Consider the following 27,208-nt stretch of genomic DNA (forward strand, 5'->3'; position numbering starts at 1 on the left):
CCCCGGGAATTTCCCGGATGGAGCCCCATTTTGCAAAAATGCCCCCTCCCAAAAAAAAAATTCATGGTGCCGTTTCGACTTCGCTCGCACTCTCCCTTTTCTGCCCAAGCGCAAAAATCACGGCACAGCTTTTCCCGGTGCTGGCGGCGAGCGAATGGATTTTTCCGGCTGCTGAAGCGAGCGTGCAGCCCCGGCGCCGATGGGAGCAGCCCCGTTTCTGGGAGCTCCCAGAAGTTTGCAGGCGTTAGCGCCTTGCCGAATCGGAGCTCGAGCGGCTCCAGGGGAGCAAAGAGCCGAGCCGGGTCCCCGGATTTACGCGGCCGCCACCTCTTTCCCGAGACCCGCACCGGCCGCATCCAGCCATGCTGCCCCAGCTCCCTCCCGGTATCCTCTGCTCCACTTTAATGCCAAACCTTGGCCGGCAGCCACTAGGCTCCGGAGGACGCATTTTTCCCGATTACGTAACATGCCCGAGCCGTTCGCCTCTCGCTGCGAGGGAATTTTTTCACCAGGCCGGGCTGGGAACCCGGCGCAGGGCAGGGACGAGCCCCGGATCTGCCAGCCATGAGGCCACGACGTTCCCTGCCCAGCCCTGGCGGCTGTTCTCCGTTCCCAGGTTTCCCTTTCCATCGGAATTCCCATCTTTCCCGTTTCCAGCAGAGCTGAGCCCACTGCATCCCAGCGCCTTCCCTGACCCACGACCGCGGGCAGCGGAGTTCACCTGCCGGGAGAGCTTTGGAGATGAGCCAGGACTTGGAAGAGCTGGTTTTAACGCTCAGACTGCCATGCGCGGGGATGCTATTCCCAGGCCTGCCGTTAGCGGATGCACACGACCGACGGCCCGGCAGGGTGTTGCATGCACCTTATTCCGGGGTATATCTGGGATCACCGTGGCTGATGGAGGAGAAGCCACGGAGCAGGGCAGGAGCTGGGATGGGTGCCCCAAAGCAGCCCCCCCCCCCCCCCCCGCTGCAACCTCTCATCCGCGTTTCCCGCGCCCATCGCCCAAGGCGTCGCGGCAGCCCAGGCGAGGACGCGGAGGACGTTTCATTCCCTGCCAGCCCCTTAAATTATCCCGCCGCACGGAGTGGATCTTGGCGCTATTTTTAGGCGTCACTTGTTCAATTATTGAGAAAGATTTATTTTTGGGGGGGGGAAGGATCTCTTGAAGCGCCGGCGTTGGGATGAGCACCCGGCGGGCGCTCGCCACCGAGGCTGCCGCGACAGACCCCAGGCACCGATTTCCCGGGAAAAGCAAGGAACCAAGAGGGATATTGGCCCTCCTGGACATCAGCCCATCCTTCTCCCAAAAACCACATTTTTCCCAGCAATAAAACAGGGCAAAGGCAAGGCGCTGGCAAAAGCGCTTTGAAATCGGTGAACGAGCACCACCGCGCTAACAACCGCCTCCTGCACGCGGATAAAACGCCCCACGGGCTGCAAACGGCACCAGATCCCCAAAAAAGGGCCAAAGCTCCCAAATTTGCCCTCAGCTCCCCCCGTGCATCTGCATCGCCTCCGGAAACCCCAGCACCCCACCGAAATGCCCAGTCCCGATCCGCGTCGGAGCTCGGAAGTGGCAGGAACGGGTCCACCTCCAAGGGCAGCCACCACCCGGAAAGGCTGGGGCCCAAAATACAGGATTTTAACCGAAACAGCCGCTTTTCTCACTGAAAAACGACCCGATTCTCAGCTCGCTGAGCAGAACTGCGGCGGCAGGAGATTTTTTTTTTTTTGTTTAAACCGGCTCCTTTCATGTTCCCTCTTATAGAAAACCAAACCGAGGGCGGCTTTTATTCGAGATTAAAGGGGTTCGGTCCACCCGAAGCCTGCCGAAATTCCGACAAAACGACACGTAACGCGGCGAGAGGCGGCTCCTCAGCCGGCACCGACGGCCACGGCTTTAGCGGCTGCGGCTTTTGCGATGCCTCTCGCTATCCGCCCCGGAGGCTGCGAGGAAAAAACGCATGGATTCAGCCCAGCTGTTGGGCTCAAGCAGACAGGATCAACTCGCGCCGGGATTTGGGTTGCGATTTGGGGTATCCACGCTGCCGCCCCTGTTTGGCCTCAAAATCAGGGGGAAAACGAGCCTGTTTTGGGGCTCTTCAGCCTCCTCCTCCTCCTCCGGAGGGAAAGGCTGAATTTGCAGCCCCCGGCTCATCCTCCCGCCAGAGCCGGTGAAAAAGGTGCCGGAGCCGCGACGGCAGCGGGACGGGCAGGTTGGGAAGCGATGCTTCACCCCAAATTGACAGCCCAACTTGCCGAAAACGGCCCGAAATCGGGGCAGCGGCGGCGGCGAGGATGCCGAGGGCTGCGCCGGGGCAGCGGCTCCTCACCGCCCCGACAAGCTTATAACTATTTCATTCGTTAGGCTGCGAACCTTTCTAAATTAATGAACATAAGGTTGTCACGGTTGCCGCGGCGACGACACGTCGCCCGGGCAACGGCGGCGATGCAGAGCCTGCCGAGTGCGATCGGGGGTCACGCTAACGGCAGCGCCGGGGAGGATGCGCGGCGGCGGGCCGGCGGAAGCGGAGCCCGGCACGTGCGCCCGGCGCAGCCCGGAGGAGCCGACGCGCAGCCAAAAAACGCGGGAACGGCGCCAGCCCCCCCCCGGAGACCAAAACGCGACGGTGTGAACGGGACGGGAAGGGGTGGAAAAACGAGGCGGGGAGGCAACGGGCTTGATTTTTCCCGTCCCGTCAGCGGGGAAACGCCGAGTCCCGGGGGAGCGAGTGGCCTCGCTATCTTTTGAGGATATCCAGTGAAGACCCCGGAGCGGAGCCTGGCTCTCCCGCGTCCCAGATAACGCTGTCGCCCCGCAGAAACCGGCCTCAACCTCCGCACAAGGCCACGGGGTGAAGGAGGGTGCGAGGGTCGCCGGGCCGGGCTCTGCTCTCCGTCACTTGCCATCAGCTCGGGGAAAACTTCACAAGTGCAAAGCGTCAGCTTTAACCAGCATTTTTGTTCTCCGAGTGTTGCAAAAAAACCAACAACCCTCAATGATGGGTGACATTCGGGGGTTTTTCCCAGCGCATCCCCTTGGAGGCTGGACTGTGCACGGGGGAAGCGAAGGCAATCGGTGCCCACGGGCGAGGACGCGCACGGGGACCGCCGCACCGCTGCTTTAGCAAGGTCCCCCGTTCGCGCTCGGGCTGGGGTACGCAGGCGTCGCGCCACGTAACCTATCGCCCTCCGAAAAGCGCTGCGCAAGGCCCCTGACCAGGCTTGCTAAGACGTTGCTCATCTTTCCAAGAAGGTCATTTCCAGAGCCCGAGCTCTGACCTGGCAGCCAAACCGCAGCTTCCCCTTCCGATGCCCCAGACTCAGCGTCATGTGTCTCGGATGATGCTCGCTCCCTTCCTTTGCTTTCCTTTTCTTACATGCAAGAAGAAATTAAAAAAAAAGGCAGAGGATGGGGGGGGAAAGGAGCCCAGCGTGCAACTTGAAGCCAGGGCCAGCAAAATCTCATCCGGCAGCAGTCAAGGCTAATTAAATAGCGAATGCAGCCGTTCCCAAAGGGTGCAGCCGTTCCCCGCCGCAGCTGCCGCTGACCTTGGGCTTGCGCTAGCCCATGGCTACGCGTCTCCCCGCGGCTCAGCCCGGCCCGTACATCCCATAGCCCGGTTGTATGGCCGTCTCCCTCCCCATCCTCTTCCGTAGGCTCTTTTCTTCCTGCCCGGAGTTGATTTCCCGCACCTAATTGCCCGGAAAGCTCTTTTTTCCCCCTTCCTCTAATCAGCCTGGAGCAGACTTTCTCCAGATAATTGTGCCGAGACCCGATCACCCTTCTCATCTCCGTCTCTCCAACGCTCCCGTTTCTCCGCCGGACTCATCTCGCCGAAGCCGCGCTCCTCAGTCTAATTATTTCCCGGCTCCATCGAGGCACTTAATTGCTCGCTCGGCTGGCTCACATATCCGCGCGCTCCCCAAGCATCTGGGCCTGGATTTGGGACCGAGTGGCATAACTGAGTTTTAAGGGAATAAGCTTATTCCAAGTATATGGCGGCATGAACCCAGAGCAAAACCCGGTTAAGAAATCCCCTGGAGAGTTAATAGAAAACCGTTTTTTTCCCCCATTCCCTGGACCCCAACGGGCTCTGAAGGCACCGTGCAAGCCAGAGGGGCTGGTTTGCACAGCTCCCGTCCCCCCTTATCCGCGTTATCTCCCGGCTTCGTCCTCTTCCCCGGGCTAATTGATCCACTGTTTTGTTTGCTTATCAACTCGCTCTCCGCCTCGGATGCTCCTTTAATCAATTCGCAGCCGTATCTGCGCCGAGGGCCGCCGGGAGACCAGGCACCGCGGCAGCTAATCACTCGGGGACTTCACCTAATTGGTGTAAAACCTGATTTTCTTTCCCTAATCGCTCCGAGGCCCCGATTCACTTATCTAATCACTCCGAAGCCCCAGCCTCAGCCGCCTCTCTCCGGAGTTCCCGCGCATCCTCCCGCGGAGGGTCGGGGCTTTTTTTAACCTCCGCGGGTGGCTTTGCTTGCTCGACCCTCTAATCCCGCGACTGCTTGATCCCCTAAACTAATCCGGCCGAGATTTGGCATCCTCGCTCGCCCACTCCCCTAAGCCGGCGCCGGGAGGAGCGACCCTTCCGCCGAGAGGGTTCGCTCGGCGTCTCGGGCCACCGGCAGCCGAGAGGGTCCCGGCGGCGGGTGCTGCACCCTCGCCGGAGGAATCTCCCCTTTCCGCCCCGGCCGGGGAGCGCTGGCTCGACCAGTTCCCACTCTCGGCTGCACCCGTTTGGCTGGAAGCTGGGAGGGGACCGGGGCCGCGAAGAGGGGTGGGAAAGGGAGCCGGAGCGAGAGGCAGCAGGGTTTGCAAGGGATCTTGCACATCATCCAACTGCAACAGCCTTTTTTCCCCCAAAAAAAGGGATCTCATGGCTTTTGCGGGGTTTAATGCATCCTGGCAGTGGGTCCGGGAAGCACCACGAGCCGCCGGCCAGGCTCCTGCAGCTATGCCCAGATCCTGCCTGCTCCAGCAATGCCTCGCAGCCTCCCGAGCAGATCCCAGGCCTTTCCCGACCTTGCACCCATCCTTTCGGCCCCGCAGCTCATTTTTTCCCCTCAACCGCCTGCTCAGAGCAGTGTTTCCCCTTCCCACAGCCGCCCGGATCCAGGGACAGCCCCGAGCCCGCGCCGGCTCAGTGGCACAAGGTCGCTCCCGCAGCACCCCAGCCCCCAGCACCAAAGAGCGGGACCTGGGGCATCTCTTCCCATTTGGAGGGAAATCTCTGTGCTTTGGGTTTCTTCAGACCCTCATCAGTGCAAATCTGTTTTTTTTCCCCCCCCCCTTTCCCCAACAGCTCCTAGATTTTTATTCCTCTCCAGGATGCTCCAGGCGGCCCGAGCCCTCCCTGCGCGCACAGGGGCGATGCACATGCTCGTGCCCACGCTCCCCCCGGCCCCGGGGGCCCGTTCCCAGAGCGGAGCAGTGGGAATTTCATGTGTTTGTTTGCAATGTGGCGCTGACCCCGAGGCCGGCATGGGAATGAGTCAGCTCCCAGTGCAGGGCAGAATTCCTCATCAGTCCAAAGCTGCTGCTGCTGCTGCTTCCCGTTCGGGTTCAAATGAGCACCGTTTGGAGACGTAGCAATTAAACCTGTTTCAATTAAATTGGCACCTCTAACCAGCGACAGCCTGCAACCTTTCCACGCAGACACCTTTTGTGCAAAGCAGGGTGGAAAGCAACAGAGCCTCCAGGTCAACCCTCGCCTTCCCCCAAACCTTCGGCTCGTGGGAATAGCGAAGGATGAGGCCCCGCGGGGCTCGGCTCAGCTCTGCTCCTGCAGCACCCGGAGAGTTAATGCGGCTCCCGCTGTGCAAAGCAGCCCCCGGCCCCCAAAGGCAAAACCTTCACCCACCCACCGTGCGCTCTGCCCTGGGGATGCCGCAGGGCGTTTCTGCACCGCCGCCGCGCTGACGGATGTCACTCCTCGCCCGTGGGAGTGAGCGGAGCGCCCTGGGAATAGCCCCGGCTGTGGTTTGGCATGCTGATTTAAGGGCAATAACCCCCAAGCTTGGAGCTGCACGCGCGGACGCCCCCTCCTCTGCGGCTGCACCCCACGCGCACTGCGCCCATTTCACAGATCCTCCCGCACAAGCGGAGGGGGCGAGCTCAAATACTCCGCGGCTGCCAAAAAACAGCCTTTCTGGCCCTTTTCCCCCCATGCACGAGGCTGATCCACCATCCCTTAAAGCCACTTGTTTGCTCATCTCAGAGCTGGTCCTCCCTGGAGGACGCAGTGGTCTGGGCTCATCCGGGTGTACAAATGAGGCCGCGTAAATCCCGGAGAGGCCTCGCGGCAGGCGGCTCCCAGGTCGGGTCGCTTCGCCCTGCCCAAGCGGCGTGAGCGAGCTGAGCCGAGCCGAGCCGGCTGCAGAGCGCCGGTACCCGCGATGCTACAGCCTGGCACATCTTCCCCGGCGTTGCCCGGGCAACCGCAGAAACACAACAAAACAGCAACAACACTCAGCAGACAGTCGGCAAACATTCCCCTCTTATTTTCCCCCCGGTTCGGTTTGTGCTTTTTCCCCTCTCTCCCACGAGGAAGCTGCTACCGGCAGCGGAGAAGGGCGAGAGCCTTCCCCAGCGCGCGAAGGCTGCACCGTTCCCGCAGGAGCTGCTTTGCGGAGCCCCGGCGGGACGCGGGCGCTCACCTACCTCCCGGGCGCTGCGCGTGCCAGCGAGCTCGGCTTGCAAAAGTCGGGTTGGCCAAGCAGGATGAATCCCTCCTCTTGAGCTTGTTTTCCCGGGATGTCCGAACCTCGGGGCTAAGGTGCACCCGGAAAGGCCTGACCCTGCGGTTTTTTGCACCAGCCTCTATCCGACAGGCGCGTTTCGGGGGGCCGGGACTCAGCACCTTTCCGCATCGGGCAGGGAGCTCAGGGGCATCCTCAAGGATGAGGCGGGAGCCGCCAGAGGACACGGACGCGGTCAGGTCTCCTTGTGCCGGTCGAGGAAAACCTCGGCTCCGGCCATACTGAGGTAAATCTGGAGCCCGAGCCCGTGCAGGCGCGCTAGCGTGGCGGATTAGCCGGGAGAGGGCTTGCAGACCGGGATTAGCGTCTCCGCAGCACGTGACGCCCCTCTGCCATGCGGCGAGAGCAGCTCTCCGGGCTCGGCTCAGCACCGCTGCCTTCGAGCCGCCCTGCCCCAGCCCTGCTTGGGCAGGGGGGAATTAAGTGACGCTTCAGCACCTTTTTGGGGCCGGTTCTGCAACTTTTTCTCCTTTCCCAGTGCACAGATTCCTGCAAGCTCCCCAGCGCAGCATGACCCCAACGCTGCAAGCTCCCAACCACCCTCCTTCAGCCGCTGCTGCCTGTTACCTAACCGCCCCCTGCCAAAACTGCCTGCAGCTGGGAGACCCCTGCCCCAGCAGCCCCTCTCCCGCCCCGAGCAGGGCAGCAGCCCCAGGTGGGTCACTTTGCACCCATCACCCCTGATTGCACCTGGCAGCTGCCTCCAATCTCCTTAACGGCTGCAAATCCAGCATGCCGGGGCTGGGGGGGTTGGCGCTGACTCCCTGGACTCGAAATACTCCATGCATCGCCCGTACCCGTTTTTCTCTCTTGCATGCACACGTATACCCATGCATACATATAGGTATACTTCTGGGAGCCCTTTCCCATGGTCTTTTTTTTTTTTAAAAGCCCACCAACCTGTCGGATCAGGCGTGCTGCTGGAGGCAATCACGACAAGAAATAAGGAGGGAGCCGGCGCGGGGCTGGAGGAAGGGAAGGGAAGGGAAGGGAAGGAAGGGAGCTGCATGGAAGGGGTTGCATGGCAACTGGGGATGCGGTGCCTTCGGCAGCGCCACGCGCTTTCCTGCAGGGCTGGAAGCACGGCCTCGCCGCCGGCAGGACCCTGGGAGAGGTGGATTTAGCACGAATGCGACACATTCCCCTGAAAACGCACCCACGCGCCCGCTCGTGCCCGTCTTGTGGCTGCCGTTGCAAAGGGCTACGTGCGCTACAGAGCCCAGATATTTCCCCTTCTCCCCAAATAATGCTTTTTCAGGCTGCTTTTAGCAATAGGGCAGAGCAAGAACCATCCTCCCGTCCCCCGTCCCGGACTGAGCAAGCACCGTGCGGCCCCTGTGCAAGCCGAGCACCCCGGGGTGCAGAGGGGACGCCCCGGGGCCGGACGCCGCGTGCCTGCACCCAGGCTCTGCCAGGCGGTCCAGGACCGGCCGCGCTTGCCCGTGTGCCTTGGTTTCTCTAACCCTTTCCCTGCTCCAGGTCGCATGCCCTGCACCGGTGCTGCCTATGCATCCATACGGAGCCCGACAGCCAGGATACCGGTGCACGGGAATGATTGCAAGGTGCCCGGAGCATGCAGCCGGACGCGGCCGAGCGGAGGGTGCCGGTCACGCCGGAGGGGTGCTGTGGTGCCGCTTCCCGCCGGCTTGCAATGACATCTAGTGGAGCTGCCTCGGGAAATGGCTGGACCGGCGCCATCCGGCATCGGCTCGCTGACGTTCCCCCTCCAAGCGCCTCTGCGAAACGCGGGGGCAGCAGCCAGCCTCTGCCACCTGCTTTCCTGACTCGGGGCCGGCCCGAGCTGAGCTTCAGCGCAGCCCCGAGAGCCTCCCCGCGCTGATGCCGCGTCCCCTTCCCCCTGCGCTGACGGCTGCGAGCTGAAGAATTAAGGATTATTATAATTGCGCAAGGTGTTTTACGGCAGGCTCCCCCCTCCATCCCCAAAACGACACCCTGAAATCACTTTTTCGTGATAAACGTTGCACGAGGAGCTCGATTTCCAGCAAAGCTGATTGCATCTGCAAGAGCAAGCTGATGGCAAATGAAAGGGGCTGAGCTGCAGCGAGAAAGCTGAGCAGCTGGTTCAGCCAAGGACCGAGCAGCCACCAAGGAGAAAGGAAGAAGGAAAAAAGAAAATTTCCAACCCCCCAAGCAGTTCCCAAATGGTTTCCCTACGCTTTGGTGCGGCACCCAACAGGTTAACCGCAGCCTGGTCCTATTTTAAAACTCAAAGCGCGCTGCAGCTTGATCCCAATTCATTCCTTTAGAGATATAATCATAGTCTTTATGAGATGTAATCATAGTATTTATTTAAGAATTAAGTGCCTCCGAAAGTGGCCTAAATTCCCCGTGCAAAGTGCTGAGTCGCTGCCTCGGCGCCTGACTCAGCGCAGCCCGAGCGCAGCTCGCGCGGCCCCGATCCCGCTCGTCCCGCGCCCGGGTGCTCCCGCAAAACGGAGACGGTGCAAGACCAGAGCCTGGTTTAAGGAGAGACGAGCGCCCAGAGCGTTTTCTCATATATATTTTATTTAGGATAAACCAAGCCAGGGTGCTACGGCAGCGCAGCTGGGATGCAGCGCGCCCGCGGCGGGGACAGAAGTGCCGTATGCAGCGTTTACATGACAGAAGGGAAAGGAAAAAAAATACATAAAAACGCCACCAACACACCCATCATCTTCCAAAGACAAGACAGGCTAGAGGAGCTGGGGCTGGGGGCATCACCCAGAGCAGAAAGTGCACGTCAATTCGATGCTGCTCCTAAAGCAGCTCGGACATTAAAAACTGACGGAATACCGTAATAAATAACCGGGAATGGAGCAGCCACTTCTCCAGCCAGGGCAGGAGTGCCCGGCTACTCCACATTGGATGGAGAGCCCATTTCTCCCTCCGGCACTTGCGTTGCGCAGAGCATCACGCCGAGCCGCTGCCGCCGGCCCCAAAAAAGAGCCGTTTTAGCAGCCCTGGGCGCTGCAAACCCTGCAGCGGAGAGAGGAAGGGATACGCGGTGCACGCGCAGGGCTCCTCCACCAGCCGCACGTGCGCGGGGTGACCTTGAGTGCGGCTCCTCTCCCTTCCCACCACAAAAAAAAAAGGAGGAAAAAAAAAAAAAAGAGGATTTTGTTCCCCAAAGCCGCTAGGTGTCAATGTGGCTGCGAAGGAGAGGTCCAGCTGCGGCTGCCTGCAGCAGCCGGCGCCGAGGGGACCCTCAAAAGCAGCCCCGGAGGGACAGGGACACCAGCAGCTCTGCGCCAACCGGCCGCCAAGACCCTCCGCTTGGCTATTTTTCGAGAGAGCAGCCACAGCATGCAGGGAAATTCAATTTAAAAACCGATTTTTCTCCTATTGCACCTCAATTGCCTAGAGAACAGCCCATAGTGTCTTCGCAAGCGGTGACTGCAAAGCCGGTTCCTGTATCCCCCCTCTCCCTACCCCGGTACAAAGTCGAATTCTGACATCTCCCCCTCTTTAACTAGCAGGGAGGAAGAAAAAAAAATATATATATTGGAATACATTTATTTCATTACTAAAAAGTTGCCTAGTGTCCAGAAATCCTTAGTGTCCTTAAGCAGCCAGCTGTTAGTGACACAGGAACTAAACAGCCAAAATACGCACAAATACGAGCTTTAAAAACAGTTACGCGTGCCGTGAAAGATGCAGCAGCCACGTCTTCCCTCCTGGAGGGAGACGGTCACCTCTTAAATACGCGGGTACCGATTTGCTCCAGAGCCAAGCCAGAAAGGGAGAGGAGATGCTCCCAGGTGGTTCGCCGAGGGCTCATAATGATGGTTTTTGGGGTTGGCCAGGGTTTGGTCAAGCTTTGAGCAGAAATCAGAGTCAAAGCAGCTTGCCCAGAGTCCCACATCTAACTTTGGTTCAGAGTGCCCTTGCTTTTGGGGCTGGAGTGTGGTGGGGAAGGAGGGCATCGCCTCTGCCGTCCGGGGAAAGGGAGCCCTCCGCTCTCCCCAGGGAGATGCCGTTTGCTGCAAGAGCTTAAGCGTGTTGGGTCAAGAGACCCATGGCGGTGGCTTTCCCCTCTGCAGAGGGGACCGCTCGGCCCTGGGACGTTCTCCCTGAGGTTTCTCCATGGCAGGTTTGCATCACCATCCATCCCCCCACCCCAGGATGCCCGGCAGCACCCTTCCCTCCCCTCCCGCCCAACCCTTGCTCCAGTTACTTCTTGAAGAACTTCTTGTTGAGGAGGAAAATGAGCAGGTTGACGTTGACTTTGGCCTTGTCGAACATCTTCATGACAGCTACGCCCTCGTACTGCAGCTGCAGCAGGTCCTGGAGGAGAGATATCAGAGCCTCTCCCGACCTCAGCACCCGGCAGCGACCCCCTCCCAGACCCTGGTGGTCCCAAGGGAAGAGGGAAGCCAGCAAGGAGCAGGTTTGCATTAGGAAACGCAGCAAGGAGATGCTTTCCCGCAGCGCGGAGAGTCTGTGCCCTGCTCGGAGCACAGCTGCAGATCAGCTCCGGCCACTGCCCTCAACCAGCCGGGATTTGGGGAGACCGTTTGCATTCCACACCCCCCCAGGCTGAGCCCAGACTCCTGGGTTCAACCCCATTCCCGCAGCAGCATCGAGAGCCCGTTAGCCGCCGCACACGGGCACAGGGATGGGCTGCCCACCTGGTAGTGGAGCTGGAACTTCTCCATGTCGATGCCCATGAACTTGGCTTTCACCTGGAACTTGCCCGATTCCTCGCAGGGGATTATGTCGAAAATCACGTTCCTGAACCTAGAGGCAACAGCAGGGGTTCGCGCGACCCAGATGGACCCCCTGCCGCTCCATCTGGAACCGCCGAGCGGCGGCATCCTCGTGGATGAATCCAGATCTACGACTCAAAAAGCCATCTCCAAATCCCAGCCCTACTGCAGTCCCTGGTAACACCTCGAACAGCTCACCCCGTCCATGGGGGACGATGGGACCGCAGGGACCCCCCCTCCAGGTGGTTTTGCTCCACCTGCCCCCAAAATTGTGCTGCAATAGCTCATCTCCCCGACTACGTACTGGCTGACCGGCAAGTCCTCGATCTCCAGCAGCACCCCCTTCTCAAACAGCCGGGCTGCCGTGTAATGCAACGACTGCAGCTTCTTGTTCTTCCCGCTGGCCCTGCAAGAGACGGGACCGCAGACTCGGTCTCTCACCAGAGGGTCTTAACCACATATAACCCCTTGAACCCCCCCCACATTAAACGTTTGCAACATCCAGATAGGGATCTGGCAGGGGGGCTTGGTTGGTTGGGTGGGGTTTTTTTTTTTGGTGCAAAGAAAACCTACTTGTTGCTGGCTGCCAGGTTGTCGAGGCAGGTCTTGATGTACTGGTTGTAATAGTCGATCTGCTCTTCGTAAAACAAGGTCTTGGAGTTGAGCCCTTGGAGGGTCTGTCTCAGTTTCAGGAGCTCCCCTTTGCGGTGCTGCCGATAACGCCGCTGATTGCGGATGTCCTGGGGAAAATAAAGGTGTACGATAAAGCTGGCATCACCCACCCGGAGCTTCGAACAAGGTCCTGAAACAGGACACCAGGTGGGTTTGGAAGGGGGACCTCCAGACTTGAGGTGACACCAAGGCGTGCACCCAAGCCCTGCAGCACCCTCCAGCCTACGGGGCCCCGGCCAAGCATCAGCTCACACTTCTGCACATGGAGGCTCCCGCACAGCACCCAGCCACCAGCTCACCTTGGCCATCTCGTTAACGATCCCTTGGTACTCATCGGCAGAGTCCACAACGCCCAGGCTCTCCAAGCGCCGCAGGTTTCGGATGACCTTACGTTTCTTCTCCCCCATGGAGAGCTGGCTGTTCCCAGCCAGTGAGCGGTTGCGTTGCAGCTTGTCGGGGGTCCGGGCGTCCCGCAGTGCCCGTCTGTGCATGAGATGGGAGTGGGAGGCCTCCTGGGGGACGAGACAGGAGGGACATTTCACAGGAGCATCGCTGCAGTCGGCCACCGCGGGGGCATACGGACAAGGAGCGAGGAGCAGGCTAGCTTTCTGCTCGTGGCCCGTTTGCCTTTTCCCCTGAACAAGAGGTTTTTGGCATGCATCAAAATGCAGCCAGCACTTCTCCTGCAAGCATCCCACCTCATCCTCCGATGCCGGTGTCCGCAGGATCTCCAGAAGGGAATCTCCTGGCTGGGACTGGATCACGTCCACTAGCATTTGCTTGGTGCTGGAGATGAGAAAGAAGTCAGGTTCCAGACAGTTCCCTCCCATAAGTTGTTTAGTATATTCTGAGCATTTCTTGCTTCCCTTTAACATCCAAGCTAGCATCATCCACCACCATGCTCCCCCGAAGTCCAGCTAGCAAGAGGCCATGAGACCCTGGGCTGCAGCATGGCCTTGGCTGCCCAATTCACCTCCTGCGCCGCGTCCCCAACACCCCGCGCCCAGAAGCACGTCCTCACCTCAGCAGCAAGCTCTTCACGTCGGCCTCCTCGCTGCTGGCCTCCAGCACGAGCTTGTTGGTGAGGGTGAGGGAGATCTCCGCCTTGGCGAACTGGGAAAGCGCTTGCTCCGTGGTGCCGTCTGCCAGGCTGGAAACACCCTCGCCTGCAAGGAGCCAGGAGAAGACACACAGGAGCACAAGGAGCAGAGTTGGCTGCCCCTGGGCCCTGCTGCTGGCATGAGCCTGAGCACCCATGGCCAGACCAATTCATCAAGCCTTTGGTGCAAGAAAAGTGTCCTCAAAGACTCGTGTCTGCTGAGGACCTGAGGGTACAGGATGCAGAGCACACGCTGAACAGCACACTGAGCAAGGAGACTCCCATCCCCCTGAGCTGCAAGGGAGCACATTAATTTACAGAAGATTAAATCTTCTCGGTATTAGAGGCAAGGTAGTCACACTGCACCCTGGATTATAGTACAGACACATCCCAACCGCTCCGGTCCCGTAAAGTGTTAGTCCTCTTGCATAACCCAAGACTGAAAAACACTGATGTTGCAGAAACCTCTGCAAAATTCTGAGAAACCCACGTGAGCTGGAACAAGGGCTTGGATGCTCTGCAGGGAAAGATGAGCTCAGCCACATGCTGAGAAAGCTGTGAGTAGCAAAAGGTGCCGTTTGCTACAGCTTCAGGAGATCTAAGCTCACAGGGGTACTGTACGTACCAACAAGGGACTGGACTGTAGGAATTTCATCAAGATCTTCCAGAAGTTCATGCAAGGGGTCTCCATGAAGCGGTGCGATGGAGTCCTGATGCTCTAGCAGTAGCTGGATAACGCAAGAGAGAAGAGTCAGGGGCACAGGGGGGTGCAAAGAAATAGGATTCAGAACAAGGACTGGTGTGGTAGGGAATGGCACAACTGCCTTTGCATTCGAAAGATCACTGCAAAGCTGGGAGGTTCAGGAGAGGACAAACAGCAGAGAACCTGCAGAATCTGGATCATTTGCTCATGTAAGAAAAGGAACGCGATCAAATAACGAACAGCCCGAGAGCCCAGGCCAGGAGCAGCTGTCCTTGTGATGGGGTGCAGGGGAGCGTGATGAAACGCAGCAGAAAGCGGAAGGCCCAGGAGATGGGGATTGAAGAGGAGGAATCCTTTTTCCTGCAACATGCTTTTAGACTGTAGGATCCAGCCCCACAGGCTGTAGCAGGGCCCAGAGTCTGCCAAGTTCCCTGCAGGAATTAGGAAGTTACATGGGGTGGGGGGGGATCGATGATGCTGATGCCCTATGTTGGCAACTGGGGGCAACCACGGTGTTTTCTGAGAGCAGGCAGAGAAACTGGGAGTTTGCTTTGGATAGTGCATGTGGTGAGCATCATGCTGAGGTCACCAGGGTCCAGGCTCGGACAGTTTTGCACGAGACCTGCTCATCCGAGAGTGGATCTCATGCCCTTACCTTGTGCGTGTTGATGAGCTCCCCCACCGTGATGTAGATGACTGGCTTGGCCACTGCCACCATCTCCGAGTACTCATCCATGTTAAACCGCTCTTCTGGCTCCGGGACGCAACAGGCAGCAGAGATGAACTCCCTGCAGGGAAGAACCTCTCAGCGAGCCCCAAAAATCCCTGGCTTCAGCTAGATCCCTCCCTTCCTCCCCAACGCGTACTCCTTTTTATTTCTAGGGTCGCAATCCTCTGCTTGCTCCTGGACAGATGAGGTGTCTGGACGTTCAGCACCACACACCCCAAAGCCCCAGGTATGTCCCTAAGTGGAGCTGACGCCGTCCCGGCACCCACCTGAACTTGTCATGGGTGTCCTCCAGGTAGCAGTTCACCACGCGCAGGTGAGCGTTCTCCCCGTCGAAGGCCTTATGGGCGGCCGCGTGCTGCAGCACCTTGGCGATGGAGCCCAGGTTGCGGCGGTGGTCGGGGTGCAGGGCCACCCCGGCCGAGATGTCCACGATGTCGAAGCCATCGGGAGCCACCACCGCCGGGTTCATGAAGCGGTAGTAGAGCAGGTTGCCAACGATCTAGGGCACAGGACAGGCAGGGGGTGTCAGCCCCAGGGCTGAGGAGCACATGGGCTGGTGGCTCAGTGGGGAAGGTGGTTTTATGCTCACGCTACCCAGGGTGGAAGCTCCTGGTCCCTCCTGGAGGGGACGGCAGCACAGAGAAGTGCCCAGAGCTGGCATTTCCTTAATGGCTTAAGGAAATCATTCAGACTTGAAGGCAACTTCAAGTCCGGAGAGAAATTACCACCGCTCTATGAATGTGTCCCTGAGTAAGATCCCAGACCATTGCACACACACGCGGCTGAACCCCCACCAGGTAGTGCAGATCCCCATCACCTTATAGATCTCCTCCTCTGAGGCCTCAGGGAACTTCTCAGCCAGAGACGTCTTCAGGATCTTGGCCACGTAGCGCATGCCATAGCTGAGGAGAGGACAGGAGAGAGCTCGGTTAGCACATGGGGCAGGGCCAGACTTGGCCGTCCTGCCTGATCTCCAGCTAGATGGCCAAGCGCTGCATTACACAAGAGCATCACTGCCGTGCTTGGTGACATAGGAGGTCCCAAAGCCTTGAGGCAATGGAGGATCCAGAAACACAGCAAAGTGCTCAAGGTTGCACAAGCCCTGATCTCTCCAGGCCCTCTCCTGTCCCTTCACTACCCGCTTAGACATCCCTGTAGGAAGCCTTCATCCTCCGAGACCCCCCCTCAAAGCTCAGGTTCTTCCTCACAGACACCCTGACATCAGCAGCAAAGCCCTCAGAAACACGGTGGTGAGAAGCGCCAGCCAGCCAGAGCTTTGCTGGAAGAGTGAGAGACAGCAATGCCCACTGATACTTGTTTTTCCCCTTGCTGGCAGCATGAGAACTCAGCCCTACAGCACCTAAGGGGCAGGGAGGACCTCCATTGCCCAAGCTCCCTTTCTGGGGCCTCACTGAAGTTACGTTCCAGCTGGAAACCTAGCAGGAAGGGGGCTACAAGCCATCGAGATACATACGGGATTTTATCCACAGAAGAGGTGATGGCAGAGACGAACTTGTCTGTCATCACTAGGAGGTTGCGGATGGAAATATCCAGCCGCCTCTGGACCTCGGGGTAGCTTAGGGCCTGCTCAGGGCTGACCTCATATGGTAGCTTGCTGCAGATGGAAGACAAGATCCCCGTCACTGTCACAGCATCCATCAGCTTGCCTCCGGGCTAAGCATCCTCGCCCAGGACCTGACCTTTTCTGCCCACTCTGCGACTCTGTCTGGTTGATCCAAGCCTTGTAGATGTCCACGGGGTTGGTGCGGATGCTGAGGGTCTTGTCCTGCAGGACCTCCTGCACAGCACCGCCTAGGATCTGCCGCAGGGCGTTCTGCCCGCGGGCATTGCGGTAGAAGCTAACCACCAGCCGGATCACTGTGGGGTTCCCCCTCAAGATGTCGTGGATGTGGTCCACTTTGGACCTGGAGAGAGTGACAGGATGAAGATCATGAGCTATCACGTTCACTCTCCCAGCACGAGGCTGTAGCCAGAGGCAAGGAGCCAACAGCCAGAGGCAATAACTGTATCCGAGCTGAAGCTCCTAGCCCAGCCTTTTCCCACATCTCTCCCCAAACCAGGGCGCATGTGCCTGTGGCCACCCACCTGATCTCCTCCTGCAGGGCAGCTTTGAAGAGCTGGAGCAGCAGGTAGGCCTCCCGTGGGTTGGACGCGTAGTTGTAAAGCGTGAAGATCACGGACTCCATGAACTTGGTGGACTTGTTCTGGGGCATCTGGAAGATGAGCCTGGCCAGGTACCCAGGCTGGGTCTGCAGAGACGAGGAGCATGATGATAGCCCCGTGCGCTATCACGGGCCAGGGCTGCCCCAGCCTTCGCACCAAGGGCTCTATGGACAGACACAGGCAGAGCCCTGCAACCCTTACCTGCAGCAGGTAGAAGAGGTGCTGGTAGGCCTCCAACTTCTGCCGCTTCTCCTTGCTGAGCGACTTGAGCCCCTTCTGCTTGTCTATGGCCATCATCTCCGAGAGCTGCTCCTTGTTCTTCTTGGTCAGCTTCTTGCAGTGGGACACCACCTCCTGGAGAAACCATCAGCCAGGAGAGAGCAGAAGCATTGGCAACTGCGAGCAAGCTCCAGATTTCAGCCTAGCTTCCAGGGAAAGAGCTAGAGGCACCTAGAAGATATCTAAATCCCTTGAATTGCTTTAAAAGCAAAGCAGAGAAGTTTAAGTTGTAATGCCAAGGCGGTGAGGCCAGATTGGCACTAGTTTAACAGCCAGGGCACCACGGCAGAGCCACATGAGGTGACTGAGGTCCTTCCCCACCCCATGGGGTTCCCTGACCTGCAGCGTGATCCTGTTCTTCACCAGCAGCCCAATCTTGATGTCCATGAGGTCCAAGTCGCTCTCGAGCTGCCGGCTGGCGCGGATCCTCTTCACCACCTCCTCCCGCAGCCGCAGCAGCTCCGACTCCTCCCAGAAGTCGTGCTGGCTCTGCTCCAGCAAGTGGATAAAGCGCCGGACGATGCTCAGCGGCGGGTTCCTGGCGCTGACTGCAAGGCGGCACGGCGGCCCCGTGAGCGCCCGCTGGAAGACGGGGCGGCCGTCCCCCGTGGGCCCTCACGCTCCCAGTACATCACAAAAACACTCCATCCTCTCCCCCAAAAAAAGTTCTTCCGATGCACGGATGCCCCGTGCCGGTCGCCCCTCGCAGAGGATGTGGGATGGGACCACGCCGGGCTCTGCGTTAGCGGCAGCTCCCCGGGGAGCCTTCGGGAGCAGAGGTGCAGCGCGGACGGCCCCGAGGCTGCTCGCACTGGCGTCGAGCCTCTGCCGCCCGCGTTTGCCGCGCAGACACTTCGGACCAGCCCACCGCCGCGCCGGGCAGACGAGGAAGGAGGCATCCCCGTCCCCAATTAATTACAGCCACTTCAGAGCAGAGACAAGCAGGCACTTACCCAGCATCCTGTAATCCCCACGGGCCTTGTTAGCTCTCACAAAAGCCTGGATTTTAATTACAGCTTTAATCTGCCAAGACAAACAAGGGGGTGAGAGGGGAGGGAAGAGGAGGGAAGGTTCCCCATAGCATCCCTGCAGCAAACCGGGAGCGCCGGAGAGCCGGCCTGGCAGCCGGCTAGCTGCTCCCTCCCTGCTTGTTGGCGCTTTCCCAGCTCCAGGAATCTGCTGGTGCATGGGATAAGGGTATCCAAAACCCAGGAGGGATTTCAGGATTTTGCCCTCTGCCTCGGAGAAGCCTCGGCAGCAGTTGCTTCCTCTGCAATTGCTGCATTTCACGTGCTGCAGCAATGCCAGGGAAGCAGCTTCGCTTCCCGCAGGCGACACTTTCCCTCCCCTCTGATGTGCATCACTCCGTCCCTGTTGGTTTTCCAGGGGGCTGGAGCATTTTTCTCTCCTTAGCCTTTTCAGAGCTGAGTTTGGCAGCCAGGCTTTCTAGGTACGAGACCCCTTTTCCTTCCCATCTGTCCCAGCACAAGGATGCACCAGCTTTTCCCTCTGCAGCCGGGTGCTAAGCACTCAGGAGCAACAGTTTGACTACGCTTTCCAGGGACTTTTTCACCCCTCTGTGCCAGCAGCCAGCGACAAGCTCCCAGCATCTCCCCCAGGCTGTTTTAGGGGGCTGCTTGCCGTCTCCCACCCCGACACTCACGTTCCTCCTGAAGTAGCGCAGCCTCTCCCGGTACTTCCTACGGGCCTGCCACATCCTCACGCACGCCTGGATCTAGGAGAGAGGTTCAGCGGTTTGGGGAGAAGCGCAGCGAGCACGGCCGCGCCGCAGGCAGGAAGGGAGGGAGCTGCATCCTCGCAAGACGTTCTCCGTCTCATCCGAGCTCGCGGCAAGGTTTTGTTTGCGCTCGGCAGAGATCTCCCAGCGCGCGGCGTTCGGGACGGGACCAGCTGCCGAAAGCTGGGTTTGCTAAGCTAGGTGTGCATCAGCCGCCACACGCCTCCCTCGAGCTGGCTGCCTTCCCAGCAGGCAGGGAGGTAAAGGCCGTTTCCCTGATGCGACGGGAACTACAGCAACATGAACCGTGTCTGCGGGGGCAAAAAACAACAACAGACTCCGAGGACCAGATTTCCAACCTTTACTGCAGCGTCCGCGTTGGCTTGCAAGTAGCGCAGCCTCTCCAGGTAAGCCCTGCGCTGCCTGTATCCTCTCCAAAAAGCCTGGAGATGAGGAAAGATGAGTTATTTGGATGCCGACGGGGCAGTGCCCCGCACGGGGCGCCCGGGACCGGCTGGAGGACGCAGCGAGCGGCAGCCCGCGCTCCGCATCCCCGCCGCAGCACATCACCTGGATCCTGGTGGCCGCCGGCCACTGCTCCCGCAGGACGTGCCGGCGCTCCGCGAACGCCCGGCGGACGAGGTAGCCCCTGGCCCGCGCCTGCAGCCGCACGACGAAGCCAGCGTTGGCCGCCCAGAGGCGTTCCCGGTCGTGGGCCGCCGTCACGCGGGTGACGACGGACTGCGGAGAGGGAAGATGATGTGCCGGCTCAGCGCCCTGTGGTGCCACCGGCCTCCCCGTGCGCCCGGTCCTGGCCCTACCTGGATCTCCTCCCGGCTCAGGTGCGTGGTGTTGAGGATGCCGTCGCGGGGCCGTTCCCAGGAGCCCTCGAACGTCTGCAGGTTCAGGTAGTACTCGGCACCGTCCTTCAGCCTGTGCCGGACCCAGCAAGGCTTCCCGCTCCCTGCGCCAGGATGCAGGAGAGAAACGCGGTCGGGGAGCCGCTATCGCGAAGCCGATGGGAGATGGGAGCGGGACGGAGCGCTGCTCCCCGTTTTTTGGGTTTTTTTTTTACCCGTTTGCTTCTTGCCGGCCATGAGGGCCGCGAGCTGCTGCTGGTAGGCGCCGGCGCAGGCGGTGACCACGCCGCGCAGGGCCACGTCGGCGTTGTGCAGCACGCGCACCGTCTGCGCCGCTCTCCCCTCCTTGATGGCTTGGTTGATGGCCGCGGTGCCCAGGGCCACTGCGGGAGCGGAGGAAGCGGGTTGCGGAGATTCGCAGCGGCACGGCGGCCCCGGCAAATCCTTCCTTCGCCTCCCTGCCCGCTCCCGGCTCTTTGCGGCATCTGCTCCCAGCGCCGCAGAGAGCCCTTACTTCTCCTCGCAGCCACAGAGTCCTCGTTGGCCTTGGAAACCCCTTGCTGGATCTCTTCCCACCAGAGGACAGCCCTGTCGTCCTTCGTGGCCTGGAAGATGGAGAGGAAAAGGGTCCGGTAAGCCCCAAGCGCAACCACCTGGCTGTTTTGGCTGCTCTGCAAGGCGAAGACAGCGGCAAAGGCGCCACGCTGCTGCGGCCACCGGTCCCCCTACCTGGGCCTTTTGCCTTCGCGCCCGGGTCAGGACGTGGTGGTAACGTCTAGCCACGGGCAGGGTGACATCGGTCAGTCCGGCCGCCGGCAGCAGCAGCGCCGCCAGGGTCTTCTCGGGGTCGTCTTGCAGCAGCGCCTCGTTGATCAGCCTGACGGCGAGGACTTCTGCGCGGGAGGGAAGGGACACCCGCGTCAGCCCCCGCGGATTCGCGGCGCGAGGTTGCACGAGGTTCTCCGGCATCCGACGAGGGTTGGTCTCCCAACGCAACCGGCCCCTCCGGAAAGTTGGCCAAACCTCTCTGCTCAACCACAAACCACGCGGCCGCCACTCACGGGCGTTTTCGTTCTGCACGGACGAGTTGGTGCTGCTCACGCTGGCCTGGACGTCGTTCCAGCTCAGGAACTCGGCTCCCGCTCTCCTCGATTGGGCTTTCAGCTGCAATAAGTCGTCGAAATACCTGCAGGGGAGACGCAGGGCAGCGGTTTAGCGGGTTCGGAGCAGGAAAGCTTTCCGCCAGGACCCGTCGCCTTGCTTTCCAGGTGGGGGGGATCTGCTCACCGCTGGGCGTTTGCGTCCTCCACATCCGCGAGGCCCAGGGCAGGGCTGACCAGGCTGCTCCAGAGTCCGTCGGGGTCTCCAGCCTCCAGGGCTCGGTTGACCAGCGCCACCGCCGACAGCATCTCCACGGCCACGAAGAGCTCCTCCTGCGTCAGCTCGCCCTGCGCGGAGCGGGCGGACGCTGACCCTTGCCGCGCTCCCCGTTATCCCCCCCCGGCCTCGCACCCCGGCAGCCCCCCCAAAGCCCGGGGAGATGCTCTCACCCGCGGGTGCTGGCGCTGCAGCAGGGCCAGCTCGCGCTGATACAGCGGGGCGGCGAGGGGATGCGCGGCGGGCAGCTGCGCCGCCGGGTCCATCAGCGCCTCCAGCGTTTCGGCCGGCGTCCCCCGGCGCACGGCCGCGTTGATTCGGCTCACGGCCTGCAGCACTGCACGGAGAGAGCGGGGTGGGTGGGTGGGCACGGGAAGGGGCCGGGGCACCGAGGCTATCCCACGCGGCGTCCAGCCAGGCTGCCGGGGACCGGCCGGTCCCCGCGATGGAGCGCGATGCGTCGAAACCCACCGCGGCCGCCCCAGCCCTGGCCACTCACTGGCTCGCTCCTCCTCTCCCTTCTTGTTTGCTGCAAGGATCCCTGCCTGCAGCTCCTCCTGCTCCAGCAGGTCCACGTAGCCCAGCTCCTGCAGGAGGCACAAAGAGCCCTCTGGGACTTGCATCAAGTTCCCCCCTTGGCCAGGAGGAGCAGCCAACGCTCAAACCAACGTGCAGAAAGCCTGCAGCTCCGCAGATCGTCCCCCTTCTTGGGCAGGGAGCCCCCTCCAGCTGGGGCACCACCGTTAAAGCCATCCCAGGTGACACCCCAGCACAGGTGCACCCCATCCGCCAGGCTCCTGCGAGCCCCTACCAGCGCTTTCTGCTCCCGCTCCATGCTGAGCTGCTCCAAGTAGCAGTCGAGGTTCTCCCGCTGCAGATAGCGCAGGGCCAGAATGGGGTCCTGCAGCGCCTGGTACAGCTCCTGGGCGTCCTGGCTCTCCAGGGCGTCATCCACCTGCTCTAAAGCCCCGTGGACTAGGAGAGAGGCCAGAGAGGTAAATCATCCCATGACTCCAGGGATGAGGGTAAACCTGAACCACAAGTCCACATGCCAAGAACTTTAATTTCTCCTTGGAAACACCCAACCAACCCTGCTCCTGCCAGGTCTGAGACTGGCCTGAGGAGACATCTCCTTTCTGCTACATCTAACATCCAGGCTAGGTTCTTCCTTCCAGCCTGGGATTGCCAGGATCACGCCAGATTTGCCCAATAAGCTCTGTATCGACAGCAGCAGCTCCGGAGACCCGCCCCCCCCCAGAAGAAGAGCTGCAGCTTTGCTCACCGTTCACTTTGTTGATGTTCCCTTGTATTTCAGCCTGGGTCAGACACCGGTCGTAGATGTCCTCCCCCTCTGGGATCGCCTGCAGGTACTGGAGACAGATTCCCCACCGTGAGCTTTCTGCCCAGACACGTCCCACTAGCTGTGAGCCAGCAGAGGGGACTGTCTGGAGACATCTGGACTCGTTTGCTATCCCCAGGCCATGAGGTCAACCAGCACCAAGAGAAGAACCATTCCCCCTCCCCAACTTTCCCCATCTTTTGATCAGCACAAGGTTTGGGCTTTATTTGACAGACACAAGGACAGGCTGTGAGCAAGATGAACCCCTCCAGCTGGAAGCACCTACCACCAGAGAAGGGACTGCTCCTTCTCCTGGCCCCTCCATGCCGTACTTACCCTGTTCCTGGCATTGCTGGCTTTCTCCAGCTTCGCCTGGTAGAGCGCCTCCTGGTAGACAGCCGCCGCAGGCTCCCGCAGGTTGAGCAGCATGGCGTTGGGGTTGCGCAGGGCCTCCATGGTCTGCTCCACCGCTCCCCTCTCCACCGCTTCGTTGATGGCCAGCACAGCTGCGTGGACTGGGGGCAAGGTGGGAAGGAGATGTGAAGCAGCCGCCCCAGGGAGACGGAGCAAGGCTCCGAGGGCTGTAATGAACCATCCACCAGCTACCTCTAGCCCTGCATGCAGCAGGACAAGCCACCCCATGCATGACGGTGGAGGATGTCCCTTCTCCAAGGGCAGACCCCAGTGCCCAGGCAGCCTTGATTTCTCTAGAGCAAGTCCAGCTAATGCAAATCCTAGGCACTGCCAGCTGGGAAGGGGATGTGCCAGCCCCGTGCCGGTCTGGATGAGAGCAGCAAGGTGTCCAAGCTGCATTTAGAGGCATTTGGAGCACCTCAGAAGCACCGGGTGGTTGCTGAGTGCAGATTTGGCATCCAGGGGGCCGGTGCATTCAGCAGCAGGAATCCCAAGCCAGGATGCTGCTATGGGCTGACACACGTCACCGCTTTCCCCACGGCTCCCACTCACCTGCCGCCTCGTCCACCGAGAGCTCGTTGGCCAGGAGGCCCCCGATCTTGCTGAAGGCGGGCAGCTGCAGGCCGTACTTCTCCAGCTCCCGCTTCATGTTGTTGATCTCCTCCTCTGGAGCAGAACAGAGATGTCACCACCCCAACCCGGAGCAGACAGCAGAGCTCCCTGCTCCTCCATCGAGCCGAGGGTGCAGAAAACACCCGCGTTGGGGCCAGCGTTATCAAAGCTCGGTCGAGATCTTTATTCTCAGCATCCCTTTCGTTGAAGGGATCCAAGAACGCAGCAGCACAGATGGACAAACACGAGTCGCCAGCCCTGGCCCAGGTTTCCCCGCGTGGGTTCGTACCTGTGAAGTCCACTTTCCCGTACAAGTCCTGGATCTGTGGAGCCAGCCCCAGCTTAAACAGGTACAAGCTGAAAGATGAAGCAGATGCACGCCGTGACCACTCAGGCACTTGTTTCTCCCCCCCAACGCAGCACTTGGAATATTTTCTGTCCTTGGGCATGGAGAAGGCTCTGCAGCCTTGTGGCCCAGGCTGGGAGAAGAGGACTTGGCAGACCCATGGCCACCACAGACTCACTGAAACACCCCCAGCCAAGCCACCCCCAGCCCTGTGCCTCACTTTCTCCTATGAGGATAGGGATAATCCTTTACTGGGCCCAGATACTTCCTCATTAAAGAAATGCACGAGCATGACTCCAGGTTTCCAAGTCCCAGCGCTTGGATCCCGTGGGCTCTTATATCTCCCCCTATCCCAAAGGGTTTCACATCAGGATGTGTCTCGCCAAGTCTGCCAGATGTAGGATTAAGCAAACACAAGGAGTCCCTGAGGCTGGGATTTGGGAGTCTTCCCACCTTCTCGATGCCAGTAAAGGGCTCCGCACCACGAACATGAACCAAGACGACACCTTTGGCCCCACGACCAGGACTGGGGACACTCGCTGGCACCCACCTGAGCGCATGGATGCAGTAGACCACCCGGGGCATGTTCTTCTTGTCGTAGATGTCGGTGGTCTCCGGGTGGAAGATCTGCCGAGGACACAGGAGTCGGGCCTGGACTTAAGACGGTCCATGGGGATGGCAGGGCTCAAGGGGCCACGCCGGCGAGGGGCAGGGGACCGCGACGATGGGAAGCCCCTCGGCACGCCGGCGTTTCCCACCTCCAACCCCCCGGCACGCAGCCCCGGGCAGGCAGGGCGCTGCCATCGAGGGTTTCCTACAAAAGCCAGCCGAGGGGACACATTACCGAAGGAAGCCCCACATGGGTCATGGCGTCGCGCCAGTAGTTGATGTTATCCGTGTGCCGAAAGTGAAGTCCGGTTGCCTAGACGGGAGGAGATGAAACCGGCTCAGGCTCAAGCTCATCTTCTCCCGTCTCTGGGGTCGCCCGCTGCCCCAAACCCACCGAGCAGGAGCCAGCGCTCAAAGTTAAACCCGCAGGCAGGTCTGCAGCCCTCTGGGGCAGCAGAGCTTAGAGAGCCTCCTTGCAACCCTGCTCTACTAAACTGACCCGACTCACCTAACTATCGCAACCAGCACCTTTCTCCCCACTTTGCATTCGTTGGCCATGGAAAGACCCCATCAACCACAGGGGGGTTTTGCACGGTTCACGCGCCCCCGTCGCGGCAGCAGAAGCGGGGTTCGTGTTCAGGGATCGGCGCCTAACGCCACAGCCCCGTCTTACCTTGTACCGCAGCTGCTCGCGGTCGTAGATCTTCTTCAGGGGCACGAGGTCCGGGGCAAAGCAGTGGCCCAGCTTGGCCAGGACGACGCCGTTCCGCAAGCTCTCCTCCAGCTCCGTCGGGGGGGCCAGCTCCTCGTGCAAGCAAGCCTCCATCCAGCTGGCAGGGCAGAGACACGGGGGCGCGTTGTGGACCCTCAGCACCCACCGGCACCCCCACCCCGGGCCTCATCCGGACGGGGAAAGCAGCCCCATCGCATCCTTATCCCTCCCCTCGTACCCCTTCTCCCCCAGGATGTGGGGCCCCCGGCTTGCAGATTTTGGGGGGGGGGGGGGTTTCCCTCACCGCTTGGCCTCCTCCAGGTGACACAGATACTGGTAGGCGACGTTCTGCCGCCGCCGCTCGTCCATCTCGTCGGCGGTGAGGCGCTCGTCTGGGCGGCGGGACCGACAAGCACAGGCAAAAACAGACAGTCCGGGCCTTTAGTTTCATTTTTCCCCCCCTTTTTTTCCTTTTTTTTTTTTTCTTTTTCTTTAATATTTACCCACCTAAATGAGGTTTTGCAAGGAAAAGCCAGGCTTGACGGTGCAACAGCCCGACAGCACCTCCCACGCCCCCTCCCCAAAATCTGCCCCCCCCCCCCTCCGGCCCCGCGGGCACTCACGGCGCGCCGGCCCCGCTCCCGCTCCCGGCGCCGCTCCCGGTGCCTCCATGGCTGCGGCCGCGGCGGCTCCGCCCGCGATTTGAATCTCCCGCCGCCGCCGCCGCCCCGGACACGCGACGCCGCGCGGGCCGCTGGGCGCTGTAGTCCGGCGGCGGCGGCGGCGGCTCCCGGGAGCACCGGGAACCTCCAGCGCCGGGGGGTGCACCGGGGTCTGGGTGCACTGGGGTCCGCCAGCACCGGGGGGTGCACGAGGGTTTGGATGCACCGGGATCTGGGTGCACCGGGGTCTGGGTGCACCGGGGTCTGGGTGCACCGGGGGGGGGGGGTGCACGGGGGGTCCGCCAGTACTACGGGTGCACCAGGATCTGGGTGCAACCGGGGGCTCGCCGAGGTCTGCCAGCACCGGCGATGCACCGGGGTCTGGGTGCGCTGGGGATGTGCCAGGATCTGGGTGCACCGGGCAGGGGGGGGCACATGGGGGGTCTGGCTGCAGCAGGGGCTCACGGGGGGCTGGGTGCACTGGGAGCGCACTGGGATCGGAGCACACCGGGGGCACCCAGGGGTCTGCCAGTACCGGGGTGCACGGGGGTGCACCGTGCACAGAGGAGGAGGAGGGGGGGAAGAAGGGGTCCGGGGGTGCACGGGGACCAGCGCACACCAGGGGCACACGGGGATCAGCACGCACCGGGGGGGGTGCACGGGGAACCCCTGGGCACGTGGGCTTGGGCACCCACGGGGATCCCCACGAACAAGACCCCGGGCTGCACCCTCCAGGTCCGGACTGTCACCCGCAGCCTGCGCTGCTCCCGGGGGCGACGTGCCCCCGTCCCCGTCCTGCATCGCTGTCCCCCGCAAACCCACCTGGCCGAGCTGGCGCCCGCTGTGGACCCCCGCAAACCAAACCGGCTTTGCCCCCCGCGGGGACCCCCGCTGCTCCCGGGCCTGCGCGGGCGTGAAGGCAGCTCCGGATCGGTCCCCGCTCGCTGTCCCCAAGTGCTTTGGGGTCCTTCCCCCTCGCTGCCCCATGCACAGTCTGCTCCGGACATGTCACCCACGAAACGTGCCGGCGGCGCCCGCTGCCACCTGGCCGGTGCCAGCCGTCAGGCGACGCGCTGCAAACTGGAGAGTTGCCATGGCACCACCTGCCGTGTCCCGGCTCCGATGGCGAGGAAACCGGAGCCGTCCGGGCCATCACGGGAGCGTCGCCTTCCCCAGGAGGAGACGTGGAGGCGCCCGGTTCGGGCACGCCGCGCGGGGTGCCGGGAAGCTTTCCGGCCGGAGCTTTTCCAAGCAGCCCGGCCCAGGCGGGATTCAAAGGCACATTGGAAAACCTCCACCTCCATAACCGGATCGTGCAGCCGCAGCGCCCGGATGCAAGCCGCGGCAACGCGCTGTCCCCCCCCTCCGTGCTCTCGGCACCCAAAGGGGAAA

The 27,208-nt window shown here is 61.0% G+C and overlaps 1 protein-coding gene across 1 annotated transcript; it reads right to left on the minus strand.

Annotated features, from left to right (window-relative positions):
* Positions 1-10,939: 10,939 nt before the first annotated feature.
* On the minus strand, positions 10,940-25,812 carry IQGAP3 (IQ motif containing GTPase activating protein 3). Its single transcript, XM_067313349.1, has 38 exons — positions 25,778-25,812; positions 25,459-25,546; positions 25,116-25,272; positions 24,678-24,755; positions 24,384-24,460; positions 23,777-23,844; positions 23,428-23,541; positions 22,798-22,976; positions 22,405-22,492; positions 21,934-22,097; positions 21,622-21,709; positions 21,296-21,459; positions 21,033-21,193; positions 20,807-20,931; positions 20,475-20,638; positions 20,260-20,350; positions 19,961-20,128; positions 19,707-19,849; positions 19,456-19,626; positions 19,245-19,328; positions 18,811-18,882; positions 18,101-18,170; positions 17,487-17,695; positions 17,070-17,222; positions 16,791-16,954; positions 16,385-16,609; positions 16,159-16,299; positions 15,502-15,586; positions 14,951-15,183; positions 14,610-14,742; positions 13,877-13,979; positions 13,174-13,318; positions 12,851-12,938; positions 12,452-12,664; positions 12,054-12,220; positions 11,785-11,886; positions 11,403-11,511; positions 10,940-11,058 (listed from the first exon to the last, which is right to left on the minus strand). Exons 2-38 carry the CDS (start codon positions 25,521-25,523, stop codon positions 10,945-10,947), a joined length of 4,875 nt encoding a protein of 1,624 aa, XP_067169450.1. The 5' UTR covers positions 25,524-25,546; positions 25,778-25,812; the 3' UTR covers positions 10,940-10,944.
* Positions 25,813-27,208: the final 1,396 nt, after the last annotated feature.

The sequence above is a fragment of the Apteryx mantelli genome, chromosome 31, assembly GCF_036417845.1.
Source record: "Apteryx mantelli isolate bAptMan1 chromosome 31, bAptMan1.hap1, whole genome shotgun sequence".
Taxonomy (NCBI): domain Eukaryota; kingdom Metazoa; phylum Chordata; class Aves; order Apterygiformes; family Apterygidae; genus Apteryx; species Apteryx mantelli.